A 13,826-nucleotide genomic window follows, 5' to 3' on the forward strand; every position below is an offset into this window, starting at 1 on the left:
AATTTTTTTTTTTCATTTTGCTTATCGAATAATCTGAGCGGGGACAAATATTTTTGTATGGCGTAGGTATAATTAGTGTATCAAAGAAATACCGTTCGCAAAAGAAAACAAAACGCCTTATAATAAAAAAAAAAAACAGTTTTGTTGGTGGTTTATTATTTGGCTCCTATAATGCTGTTTTTGATTTTTCGTCTTTACCACCATAAAATAAATTTAAAAGGTGAAACAAAAAATATCACTTTATTTGGAAATGGCCCTCATACATTTGTACGTCTATCAGATAACTTACAGTATTTTAATACAAACGTATACATACATACTAAGTTGTCAAATATTAATGTTATCTGTATGATGCAGATAATGCCGTTTTATTTTGCTCCCGGTGATGTTTTTTCCTTGTCTATTCATTTACTATCTGTATATTACTTGGCGTATTTAGTACAATAAAATGTGAAGTTGACTCGATCTTATTAAGCAATGTTTTATTTAGTTTTTCTATGGGCTCATTTAAATGAGCTGCAAGCGATAAGGGAAGACTATAAGATGCCTGCAAAAACCGTAAACCAGCTTCATTCCCAGCCAATACATTGCTGATAGTAGACATTTTTTGCGGTTTCGTAAATATATTTTTTGTTTCACATACATAATAATACAAGAAGCAACCAGAACAAATTAGTGTATGCGCAGTTAAAATTTTATGAACTAAAATTTGTGGTTTTCTTAAAGCTAAGTCGCCACGAACTCTAAACAACTGTGATAATAATAAACTGTGGTCACAAACGCCGCCACAAAAAATCTATCTGAGTGTATATTCTGCACTTAACCGAGTACCACCGCCGGAGTTGATATGTATAAAAACTGAAGGCAGTCACAAGTGAAAAATTATTAACTTCCACAATTTGGTGCTGTGAATATCGGTAAAAAGTTGTGTGTGTGTGTGTGGTGAAATTTAAGGATAACTTTATAAAGTTTAAAGTGTAGAAATAATCTTTCAACTTAAGAAAAATGGAGTCGCCTGCGCCTGAGTCGTTGAAACATACACTTTATGTGCCAAATAGGACACTGATGGGGCCTGGACCATCCAATGCTTCGTCACGTGTGCTCGATTCACTCAGCAATCCCATTTTGGGGCATATGCATCCGGAATGTTTTGAGGTAAGTATAGAAAATGGAAATATCTGAATATACCAAACTGTCCCTTCAATTAAAAACTCAATTTAAATTTAACTGAAGTAAAATCTGAATTTTATTTCTATTTGGTTTGAGTTACGGGTACATATTCTATTTTTATTATAGCTTAGGCTAAAAACACAGTGGAGCGACGAGCAAAGCGACTAGCATTGCATCGAGCAAAGCGTCAATTACAAATGTGTAGGAAGGCTTTGCTCTTCACTATGCACGCTTCCATTGAAACATATGTATATGTACGTTTGTAATCGGCGCTTTGCCCAATGCTCTTTGTTCGTTGCTCCACTATGTTTTTTTGTCTTAGAAGGGCATAACCTTTTTCCGTCGATGTTCTTCCGTGGCGCTAATTTATAGTTTGATTTTAACGATTGAAAATCTGTCAGATCATTATGATTGCGGGACTTTCAGTCGTCTACACTTTTCTATTCCATCCCTTACTTTCATTCAGACAGCAGATTACATTCTTATTCTAACGGTGTTTGTGTAATGTTATTTAGAATGTCCTTTCAGGGCAGACGACGGGTCCACGACTTTAGTATTGACTCACCCGTGGAAGGTTTGTTTTGTCGGCAGCGCGGTGCCTCAGTTGAAGCTCGTGTTAACTACTCTTCGGCGCTCTCGCCCTGGTTAAGCGAGAACCGAAAACGGTCAGGAAAACTTCTTAACCGCAACTCTCTACGCATCCAATAGAATTAGAAGTGACACTAACGGTTATTTCAACGTGTCCTCTAAACACTTTTTTAAAGCAATTCGTCCTTTGCAGAACTGAGGTCTGAGTATCTCGGATCGAAATTCCTAAACAGCTTCGCCGAACTCTCGCGAACTGATATCGAGTGTTGTCAGACCTACTTACATACATATGTGCGCAGAGCATACAGTCATGTGAAAAATAATAGGGTAATTTTAACCAGTTTAGACAATTTTATTTTTTGTTTGTATGATGTTAGTTTTTTTTTTTTAGAAAAATTCAGCGCAATATCTAACGAAACCATATAAGTAGAAATTTCTAACTTTGTAGAAAAATTATAAAAATTCAACAAACTTTTTAGTGAGAATTTTTATAGCCCATTAAATTCCAGCATAAGAAAGTGCAAGTTTTAAGTGGCTAAGAATTTGCGTGGATTTTTGATAGTTTTTTTTTTTATGTCACGCATTTTGTTCTAAAATATAACACCAACTTACACTTGCATTTTATTAAGTTAGAGTTTTAATAAAAAGATTGTTGTCAAAATTTCTTGAATTTTTCTAATTTTTCTACAAAGTTTGAAATTTGGACTTATTTGATTTTTGTAAGATAGTTAATGAACTGAATTTTAATCAAATATATACTAAACATTAAACAAACGAAAAAAATAGCCAAAATTGGTCAAAATGTCGTGTCACTATTATTTCTCATAATATGACGTCATAGTACGAGCGGAGCTATGCTTGTGTGCTTCATTCATAGCCGCGAATATGGAGACAAGGAATTTTCCATCACTGCAGGCTAGATAAACAGCAAATTTTTACCCTTCGTTCTCTACGAGTTTCGTTCGAGAATCAAAGACAATCAAATTAAGCAGAATAAGATCAATTAATTTTGAAAAAAACTGTTGGAGGAATTTTTAATTTTGAATCGCCAGTTTTATCTCTCGTCAATCGAAAGTGGAAGAATTAGCGTTGATTGATTAGCGTTTGACTTCTAACTTCTCTATTAGCAAAGAAATTAATAACGATTTTCAACCAGTTTTATACCAGATTTGCTAAAAGCGCAACAGAATCTGCTCTTATCAATGCATAAAACAACAAAAAATAGTAGCAAAAATGTTTGTAACTGAACTAACAGACAATTTCGTTCGGCTTCAGCGCATAGCCGCTGATAGCCAACCCAACCATATCTGTTGTCTGCGCTGACATTTGATCCACATCTGTTGTGTCTTGCAAGGCGGACAAAAGTACGTTTTCCAATAAAAATAAAATTGCCAAAGAAAATGTTAATACAGTAAATCATCTGTTTTTTTGTGGGACAAGGTCCGAGGATCAGTTAGTATGTCGGAAATGAGTGACGTTCCTCGAAAAAGGTAGAAGATAATGCAATAAGTTCTGGATATTTTGTTATCTATGCATATGTACATATAATAAATTTGTAACAGACCGATGTCTGTACGTTATAGATATTAAAGGAAAATGAATGCGGGGGTGATCTTTAATAGATCAACAGAAGCCCAATCAACAATTTTTAGAATTTTTATCTGCTGTCTGTATGTTTGTACGCACATCACTCGAAAATTAATGCATGTAATCGAATGAATGCACTTTTCACTGATGTATTGCCTGAGGTCTAACTTAAAATATAGAAGAAAAACATTGTAGAGTCGCCGCCGGATTGCAAATTGCAGTTAGGTAAATCGATAAGTCAAACTATATACTGCAATATGGCTATCAAAAGAAAGAGGTTTAAGAAGTCCGACAGTCGAAACAATTTTTGTGGAAGGTAGCAACCTGTTTGAAAGTGTTAATTTAATTCAATTAATAAGATTAATTAAAGTTTAGGAAAGTTTACTTCCGAAAATATTTTTGAGGGGGGTTGCCAGCCAAATATTTTCATCCTCCAAATTAAGTAACAAAAAACTCCGGGCCCTCCTGAAAACTAAACCACCCTAACCCTCCGCCCCGATTTATCGTTGAACCTGGTTCAAGATTTTTAAATAAATTTTGAAAATTCTTATCTCCATATTCAATGCCATTCGTCTTTACAGATAATGGACGAAATCAAGCAGGGCATCAAATACCTTTTCCAAACAAAAAACACAGCCACAATGTGCATTAGCGGCTCGGGGCATGCCGGCATGGAAACAGCTTTTATGAATCTCGTGGAGGATGGTGATGTTGTACTTCTAGGTTGCACTGGACTGTGGGGACATCGTGCCGCCGAAATGGTTAAGCGCGTCAATGGTGATGTACGTTACGTTGAGGCGCGTTTTGGACGCTCACTGACCATGAAAGAAATCGAATTCGCCTTTGAGGGACACAAGCCACAGATGTTCTTCATTGCACAAGGTGATTCATCGACGGGTATATTGCAGCAACATTTGAAGGAAATCGGTGAACTTTGCGAGCGTTACAACTGCCTTTTTGTTGTCGATGTGGTGGCTTCAGTGGGTGGCACAGAATTCCTTATGGATGCTTGGAAAGTTGATATGGCATATGCGGGTTCTCAGAAGGTGCTCGGTGCGCCACCAGGCATAACGCCCGTTTCATTCAGCGAACGTGCCATCGCACGCATCAGGGCACGCAAAACTTATGTCAAGTCGTACTATTTTGATGCCCTACTTGTCGGACAATATTGGAATTGTTTCGATTTACCACGCATCTATCATCACACCATCTCATCGACGCTGCTGTATGGTCTGCGCGAAGCATTGGCACAATTTTGCGCGTTGGGTCGGAAAAATGTGATACATCGACACCAGGAGTGCTCACATCGGCTGCAGTGTGGTCTGCAGGATATAGGCTTGGAGATGCTTGTGCCAAATGCCAATGATCGCTTGCCTACGGTGAATACAATTAAAGTACCGGCGGGTGTGGAATGGCGCAAGGTGGCCGAGTACGCGATGAGAAAGTGAGTAGATATTGAAATTCGAGCGGCTTATAACTAAGACAATATTGACACTAACTATGTATTTATTACTATTTTTTTTTGCAGATACAACTTGGAGATAAGCGGCGGTTTGGGACCCACAGCTGAGCAGGTGTTTCGTATTGGGCTGATGGGTGAGAATGCCACATACGAGCGTGTGGATCTGGTGCTTAACATTATGCATGAAGCTATACTAAGCACGAAATTGAAAGATAAATCAAAAATCTAATATATGTACTTCGTATTGCTATTAACAAAATTTAGCGTTTAAGATATTATAAAGTGCAAAACTTTGCATAAACTGTATACACACTAACTAGGGTTGATTAACTATAAATACTTATGTACCAGTAAAATCACACGCATTCAAGCTCGAGTGATAATTGTTACATTTTCTTAAATAAATAAGATAAGAATTTTGTTAATATGGAGCTCTTATAGGTCATGGACGATATTGCCAAGAATTTGTCTATTCCACACAAGAATGCCTGTCTACGTTGGTTGGTTGCTTCAGGTGGATTATCACCCTGGTGGTAAGCAATTAGCAAGTTTGCCATTTTCATTCCACAACTCGTGGAGCTGACACCCATGTGGCGGCACTAATGAATTTCAGTACGCCTTATAGAGAGAGGGGGTTGCACTCTGAAACATTCTGCAGGAATGGTTTGCCGAGTGTCTTTAGCCTCATCCGCATAAGCCGAGGGCTGAACCATATACAACGCGTGGGACACATTCCGTGCGGAACCGCACCTTGCCGCCTCGTCCTCTACCTCGCTTCCGTAAATGTCCCCATGTTCCGACGCCCATATTAGGGCTATTTCGTATTGATCAGAAGGCGAGGTCAGCTTTCTCCCAAAATCATCCACTAGTTGAGATCAGTGGTTGGGCTAAGTATGTCCGAACCTCTTCCGCGAGTTGGTAGGGACGCCTTCTGACGAGTCTAGTAGGTGTGGATTCTGCTTCCAGCAAGTCTCTGTTCGGTTAGCTGCTTCTTTCTCAGCATAAAAATATGCACCCTAACGGGGAGTATTAAAGCCCCGCTAAGTAGTTTTGACTGCCCATTTGGCAATTGCAGTTGTGTGCGCGGACAAGGAGAGCAAGCTGTTAAAGGAAACACCTAGAAATAATGGATTATTAACTGCCAATATTGCAGCTTGACCTCCTTGGAAGTAGTGGTAAAAAGCGTTGCCGTGCAAGAGAGTAAAACTCCGTGCGGGGAGAAAGGATGTAGATCGGCTAAATAGCGGTATACTTTCAAACAATGGTTATCAATATCGAGCGATCGTCATCGTGTATAGGGATGCAAAATTTGATACATCGATGTTTCGATGCATCGGAGAAAAGAACATCGAGGCTAAAATACATCGCCAGAGAAACATCGATATATCGATGGTTTCCGATGTTTTGCAATTTGTTAATTTCTAGTCAAATTTAAAGCAATATTGAATACTTTAATAATTATGAATGTATTTTCCTGTATTTTATTATCCTTTCTATACCCTTTCCATTATTAGAATCAAAATGCATACCGTCGTAAGGTCATTCGGGCCTAAAGATCCTAGGCCTGATCTTGTTGAAATTCTAAGGGGTGTTTGGTTCTGTTTTAACGGCTAGGTTATTAGATTCAGAATGAATCCAACAATTTTATTGAACTTGGGGCCGTTTTTATGAAAAATGTTGTGGAAAAGCAACATTAATTTACAAAGGTAAGAAGTTATAGCTGCTATTTGGGAGATCACTACATCTACTAATCAGACTTCTTCAACCGCGGTCACTGAGGAGATGTGGTGATCTCCGAAGTAGCAGCTATAACTTCTACCTTTTGTAAATTATTGTTGATTTTCAATAACATTTTTCATAGGAAACGGCCTCAAGCTCAATTAAATTGTTGAATATAATTGTTATAAGGCCATAAATAACAAAAAAATTCTGAAAGAATAATAAATCTAAGGTCAGTCAAACATACCGAAAGAAAGTCGGAGAGTCTCCTTACTTCGATGTTTAAGCCATCGGTAATACTTCCATCGATGTATCGTCAATTTCGCGATGTTAGTAAATTGTAAAAATCGATGGCAAACATTGAAAATTTAACCGATTTAATCGTGTAAGATCTAAGAAACTCCCTCGGGTGGTTACCACCTTATGCTAAATTGTTCTTGGCTTCTAGGTTTTCTTCGAAAGAATACTGACGACTGTCGGCCACTCAGATAAGTCTGCGTTCATCATTTTATTCTTGGTCTTAGAGAGGTGGTCTCGGTGCCAAAAACTTTCCGACAGGTCCCAATGCTACTAAAACGGCACTCTCACAGCGACGAACAGGTTAATGCCGCAATTATTTAAGGTGTTAAGTGCTGTAATAGTGCCGTGCACATTGTGGATGTGTCTTTACGAGTGGTGAACATAAATTTGACGGCAGTTTGCCCCGGCTTAAGTAGTGGGGATACTCTCCCTGATTTCCACAATCAGCAATTATGAGAGAAGTCATCGACAAATTAAAGATTCTGGTGAGGTATTCAACTCGCGTTGGTCCAAAGTTTTAAGGCATCAATATGGATAACCAGTCGGCACCCAATGGCTTTGGTGACTCTTTCCTTCCCGATAACTACTTCATATAACTGGCACACGCACCAGAAGTAGGTTGCTGTAAACGATGGCTCAAGCGATTGGTACCATTTACACGGATCACTTAGGGAGCTTACGATTTGTAACATTTTAAGTGTAAAGTTGCTATGTAGATAGATAGATAGATATATAGTTGAAGTAAGCACTGCGACCAGTAGGTCTATTGTGCTCTCAACTCATCACAGTACCTCACCAACTTGCTACTTAGCAATCTAGCACATACTTTGTTGCTTTTCCAACAACAACAAAATGCGTTGCCAGATTGCTAAGTAGCAACTTTACACCTAAAATGTTTCTCATCGTGAACTCCCCTACTGATCCAAGCAGAGTTAGATCGTCGCCCAACAGCTCTTGGTAGGGTAAAATCCTAATCATTGCTGTACGTAGATACGGCTTTCGTAGGATTGAAATCATTTTCATTTTGTTAAACGATTTCTATAAATCTTTTTTTTTTAGAGGAAATGTGGTACATCAGAGGAGGTCCCTTACTAATTTGGTTTACATCGCCCCATTGGATCATGAAGAAATTAACGGTACTCTTAAATTTTTATATGATATTGGAAAATGGACAAATAAATAGTTTGGGAAAAAATACTAAGGATCTATTTCATGTATGGAATTAACAATAACAACCACGCTGCCCAGTTTAAATATCGGCAAATCAGCTATACATCGATAATGCGGGTTCGATGCCTGCTTAAGTCTAGAAAAAAGAACTGTGATGAGGAGGGCTGGTGATCTTCAAAATAGCTGCTATAACTTCTATCGCTTAACTCATTAAACGCGAAAGCAAAAGAGGAAATTGAGAGGAACCAAATTTTGGAGCACACTAAAAGAGAGGATATGTTCAAAAACCCATCATAAAAAGTTTCGACCTCTATAAAGGGTTGTCTGTACGACCTGAAACATATATGTAACACTCGTGAATCTTTGTTATGTAATACAAATTTTAATAACAACAATATCAGTCCACGAAATTCGAACGTTACATATATGTAACACTAGCGTTTAAAGAGTTAAGACTTTGTTGCTTTTTCCATTTTTCCTAATAACCAATCGTGGTACAAAGCTCAATATCTAGCCATAAATTTTAAATTTTTTGATGACCAACCATCAAATTCTTAAAAAAAAAAACGCAAGAAAAACTCATAAAATTTTTGTGTACAAAAAACATTTAATCATTATTAATTGATTTACATACATATGTACGAACGTAAGTAATATGCCTTAAAAAGCTTACATACATTATTAACTTTTTTTCTATTTTAGAGGATATGCAAAGTTGCACTGCCACATGCAGCTTACACATAAATACATATGCTACATACAAACAGCTGCAATGTGCTTCAATAACAATAAAAGTAAGTATATACTTTAGTTCAATATATAAATTCTCGAATTGGCGACAAACATTTGCTGCACATGCGCTTGGAATACTTTTTGTTTAATATACATACATAAATATTTATTATTTTTAATTTTTTTTTTGTTAATTACTGATTTTCATTGCGTTCATTAATATTGATACAGGTAGGCATGTTAAGGGAATTATAAACGTTTTTAATTTTCTTTATTATTTATTTAAATGCAGGCCACTGCTAAACGTATAAACATTATCTCCATCTAACCATTCATTACCATACGCACAAATTCTTCATAATTCACATTGCCTTGTGTGTCCTCTTGATTGGTCATTAGCTGTTCGACCTCTTCATCGGTTAACTTCTCACCCAGCGTAGTTAGTAGATGCCTCAATTCAGCTGATGAAATGAAACCGCTGGCATCTTTGTCGAAATGACGCAAACCTTCAATGAAATCATCGGCAGTATCGCCAGAACGCGCCTTGGAAATCGCCTGATAGATAGGTAAGAATACTTCGAAGCTAATCCGTTCGTCAGGCTTCAATTGGTGAGTGCATTTCTTTACATCCGATTCAGTGGGATTCTGACCGAGTGCACGCAAACATTCGCCCACTTGACTCAGTTGGATTTTACCATCACCGCGATTGTCGAAGAGGTTGAAGGCCTCTTGGAATTCTATAATGTTGCGAAAAAAATGAAACCAATTTAATTAACTCAATGTAAAGGAAAAGCAGACACAAATTACAAATAAATGCAATAGTTTTAACCTTCCACTGTAGTAAATGAATTTTTTGTTGGTGGCTCGTAGATGTACATTGCAAATGTGTTAACTTTGTTTGCTTCACGTTTGTTTAGTGAATTAATTTTTTATTTGCGATCAATAAAATTTTGCAATACTAAAGTGTTGTGTTGCATGTTACGCGCAGCCAACGAATGAAATGCGCAAAAGTGGTTTGGTGATGTCCCACCGCAAAAAATAATTGAAGGTGAACTTGAGCGCTTACATATGTAGGGGCTGGTATTAGGCGCGTAGATGGAGAAAAAAAACACAATTCCAATATGTCAAGCAAAAAACGAGTACTTTGGTCTCTTCGAGTTCGAGATAATTTAACAAACATTTTCAAATATACGTACATATAATAGTATATACAAATAACTGAAATTTGATGCAAACATATTAAATTACATTGATATACATAGTTTGTAAAATTTTACTAGTTTTTCGCTGTGCAAGCACCCTGTATAATAATTTGCTATCATTGCAGTTTAGTTATTTTATCCATATACGGTAAAACATGTTTTTCCATCGAGAATTGCCTTTTTGGCTGCAGATAGACGTTGTCGAGTACACCCATTCCCCCAACAACAGTCGTCATAAATGTTGTAACTACCTTAAGAGTGATGTGAGTAAACAATTGGAGGATGGCACAAATACGCATGTATGTATGTACATTAGACTGCAACACTCCCCATACAAAAAAAATAAAAATCGGTACTCTTATTCCATTGGAATTATAAAACCTATTATATTTTAAGACGTCCCCCAAAATATTTCGGAAAAATATTAAGATTTACCTGAGCTGGAAATGAAAATGAAATACCTCCAAAAATGGAGCTTTTTATGAATAAAAATTGCATCTTAAAGATTTTTTTTTCAATCCTCTCAAATGACAAAACGGTTTAAGCTTAAAATATTTGCACAAAAATATTTAAACAAATTTTCAATGGAATCGTAATTAGGAGATTTTTGATGCAGTTTTTTTAACTTTTTTCAAAGACTGGTATAAGATAAACTTTAATAACTGAACCTAAACTACTCCGATTAAGACTTGTGAGGTATCAGTGGAAAGGTATTTTCCCACCCTTTTTATTTCTTTGCTAATAAACTTATTCAAAGGATGAAAGAGAAAGCTAGGATGAACGAGCATCATTCCAAGATGAATTAAGATGTGGTGGCATATGAAAAAAAAATTTGGACACGAATGACTTTTTTTGCACAGAAATAAAAATAGTGAGTAAATACCTTTCTACTGAGACCCCAGAGAATCAGAATAGTTTTGGCCCAGTTATTCAAGTTTTTCGTAAATCTATCTTTGAAAAAAGTTAAAAAACAGCATCAAAAATCTCATTATTACGATTCCGTTGAAAAGATTTTTAAATTTTTTATGCAGATTTTTTAAGCTTAATCTGTTTTGTCATCTGAAGGGATTCTTTTACAAAAATTTCTTTAAGAAACCATTTTTGTTCATAAATAACTCCATTTTAGCGGTATTTTCAAACTTGTCCAGCTCACGTAAATCTTAATATTTTTCCGACATATTTTGATGGACATCTTAAAATATAATACATTTTTTAATCCCGGCGGAAAAAGCGCAACTGTTTTTGGTGATGCAGTCTAATACATAAATGTACATATGTACATACATGTGTTTGCTTTATGTAGAGCTTTACCTAAACTTATTTTATAGCTTTGTTTTATATACATATAGATTTTTCATTGCATTCATATCTACATCACATAATATGTGATAATATTATATGTACTATGTACGTATATACACATTTTCCACATAATTTATAACACATTGTCATTTCCTACTGATTGTTTAGAGAACAATGGACTTGCTGCTATGGGGTATGTTTGTCAGATATGATGTGGTCATAAAATATGTACATACTTTAAAATTCCTTGCAACTGGAGTAGTTGCGCCAAAAACTTCAGCGCTTGTATATTTGGTGGTGGATTTTTCAGTTATATTATGTAAAAAATTTACTTTATTTCGACTCTATTGACGCAATATGCCTAGACATATAGTACTTAATTCAAAAAAAAGAAAAAAAAAAACGTTTATCAAAAGCAGTGATAAGAAAATGCTGATTGGATTGAAACTAAAATATTGCATGCGGTTGCTAATAATATGCCTATACATACATATACAGACCTTTGAAAAATAAGGTAAACTACTATTCTACTAAATGATTTTCTGTAGTCAAACAACACCGGATGATTCCGTTTTGTTTAGCCAATTCACACTGGATGATTTGTTACCATTAGTAAATTTATATAAAATGATTATATATATTTTTTTCATAAGTGGCGATTTAAAATCCCTCTTGTGGTTGTTGTTGTAACAGCATACAAATTCCTCAAAGAGATTTTGGGAGTGTTGCTGGAGTGACAGTCCTTGGCCAGATATAAATCTGGGTCGTTCCGGTTACGTAGACCCGACTTTCTTGGGAACGTAAAATCCCTCTTCATTTCCTTTGGGTATGGTGTGTCAAGGTTTTAGAAATAATATGGCAAATTAATAAAAATATCCTTTGAAAAATTATTTGTATGTATAAGCTACGGCATTTAGTTGCCATTTACAACTATAGTTAGTTGTTGCATGCAACATAAAACGTACAACTTGACCATAAAATCATTGAAGGCAATGCATATTGCATTGGAAATCGCCCAATAAGGCAAGAAAGCGGCTAAACCTTGACGTACACATGTATGAATGTACACACATGTGTACATTTTCGCTGATATAAATAAGCAGCACAAATAGCAATTTAATTTCATTCCAGCGTTAACCAGATAGCTGAGTACGAAGAATACTACAATCAATTGGAGCATAGCCATAAAATAATAAATTTTTGAAGCGAATTGTAATAAAATCGTTGATTAAGCAGCAATAATGAGTACAAGAAATTATTTCAAAGTTGGCAAATTTATAATCGAGGCTATTCGAATAGTTTAATATTTACTTATTGCCTCAAAGCAAAATGGTGTCCACTTATTGATAGCGTCATCGACTGGCATTTAGTGTCACACGTACACTGTGTGGACACTTTGCTGCGATATCTTTTGGAGTTTTTTTTTTGTATGCTTTGTGCTGGTTAAGTACTTTGGTTTGTAAAGCTGTTACTCGTCCAAAGAAAAGTGAGTCATCAGCCACAAAAACAACCGTGGTCCATATGAAAATGAAGTGCAATGCATTGTAGTATTAAATATCGTCACACTGGAATTTCTTTTACACGGACTGTTAAGGTTCGTGACACAAATATATGTCCAATTCCTGCATCTTCTATCCAATCCATAAAACACGCCAACTACTATTTACTATACTAAAAAATGCTATGAGATCTTCTTTGTTTTCTCTATTTTACTCACCAGCCAATTGGTCTTCACTGAAGTTGGTCTGAAAATAATTCGAGTATGTTTAAAAGTAATGGAAAAGTGAAAATAAACACAGATATTTACCATTTTATATATTTCAAGAAAGTAAATGAAACCCCAAAAAACTGTAGAAAATTTTATACACGTCAAAACCGCTCAGAGTTCTTTTTTGGAATGTGTCAGTGACGAACGTACTTGGCGTTGCCAGCAGTGTTGCCAGAACTTTTTGGGCCGACCGGCTAGATTGGCAAAAAAAAACGGCTAAAAACGGCTAAAATGTTTTAGTGAAAATCCACATGCTTTATTTAAATAAATCGCAAGAAACGAAAGACTAGTTAACACCATTAATTTATATCGAGTGTATATTCCTCATCATCAAATGAATCACTATTGTATATATACGGTGACCATAAATATGGATTCAAAATGAAGGACAATTTTTCAAAAATATGCCTACATATATTTACGTAGTATAAAAATATCAAAAGAGTATTTATGATTCTTAATTCTTAACACATTTTAAACTTTAAAAATGAATCACGTTTTCTTCATTGATATTAATCCTTTTTTACATGAATATTTATAAAAGTATAGTAAAACATATTACAATTACAATAGCTTACACGAAAAGTGAAAATCTTTAAAAGATTATTTTATGGCAAATTTTTAGGCGTTCAAAACGAAAGCAATACCCTTCTTTTTTTGTTTTGTTTTTGGTACTGTTCGCAGTTATTTGTCAAAAATCGACGTCATGAATCGACGTAAACGACGAGTTAGAAAGTGCCCTTTACAAAAATATATAACTTGTGCAGATTGCGCTCCATAGCATTTACATTTCTAGTCCGATTTTCATTATCTTTGGCTCAAAGTT

At 35.7% G+C, this 13,826-nt stretch overlaps 2 protein-coding genes across 3 annotated transcripts; one reads left to right on the plus strand and one right to left on the minus strand.

Moving 5' to 3' along the window:
* The first annotated feature begins 663 nt into the window (after nt 1–663).
* LOC118753863 (serine--pyruvate aminotransferase, mitochondrial-like) lies at nt 664–5,235 on the plus strand. Its single transcript, XM_036488736.1, has 3 exons — nt 664–1,155; nt 3,927–4,789; nt 4,874–5,235. The coding sequence occupies exons 1-3, from the start codon at nt 1,006–1,008 to the stop codon at nt 5,034–5,036; spliced, it is 1,176 nt and encodes a 391-aa protein (XP_036344629.1). The 5' UTR covers nt 664–1,005; the 3' UTR covers nt 5,037–5,235.
* A 3,354-nt stretch (nt 5,236–8,589) lies between these two features.
* LOC118753864 (myosin-2 essential light chain) lies at nt 8,590–13,149 on the minus strand. 2 transcript variants are annotated; one of them, XM_036488739.1, is made up of 3 exons: nt 13,040–13,149; nt 12,950–12,977; nt 8,944–9,465 (listed from the first exon to the last, which is right to left on the minus strand). In XM_036488739.1, the coding sequence occupies exons 1-3, from the start codon at nt 13,040–13,042 to the stop codon at nt 9,053–9,055; spliced, it is 444 nt and encodes a 147-aa protein (XP_036344632.1). In that variant the 5' UTR covers nt 13,043–13,149; the 3' UTR covers nt 8,944–9,052. The 2 variants fall into 2 exon arrangements, with proteins under 2 accessions (XP_036344631.1, XP_036344632.1); XM_036488738.1 differs by lacking the exons at nt 12,950–12,977; nt 13,040–13,149 and adding an exon at nt 9,558–10,287 and having other exon boundaries at nt 8,590–9,465.
* Between the last annotated feature and the right edge of the window lie 677 nt (nt 13,150–13,826).

This window comes from Rhagoletis pomonella, unplaced genomic scaffold (genome assembly GCF_013731165.1).
Source record: "Rhagoletis pomonella isolate Grant_MI unplaced genomic scaffold, Rhpom_1.0 Rhpom_scaffold_02966, whole genome shotgun sequence".
Classification (NCBI taxonomy): domain Eukaryota; kingdom Metazoa; phylum Arthropoda; class Insecta; order Diptera; family Tephritidae; genus Rhagoletis; species Rhagoletis pomonella.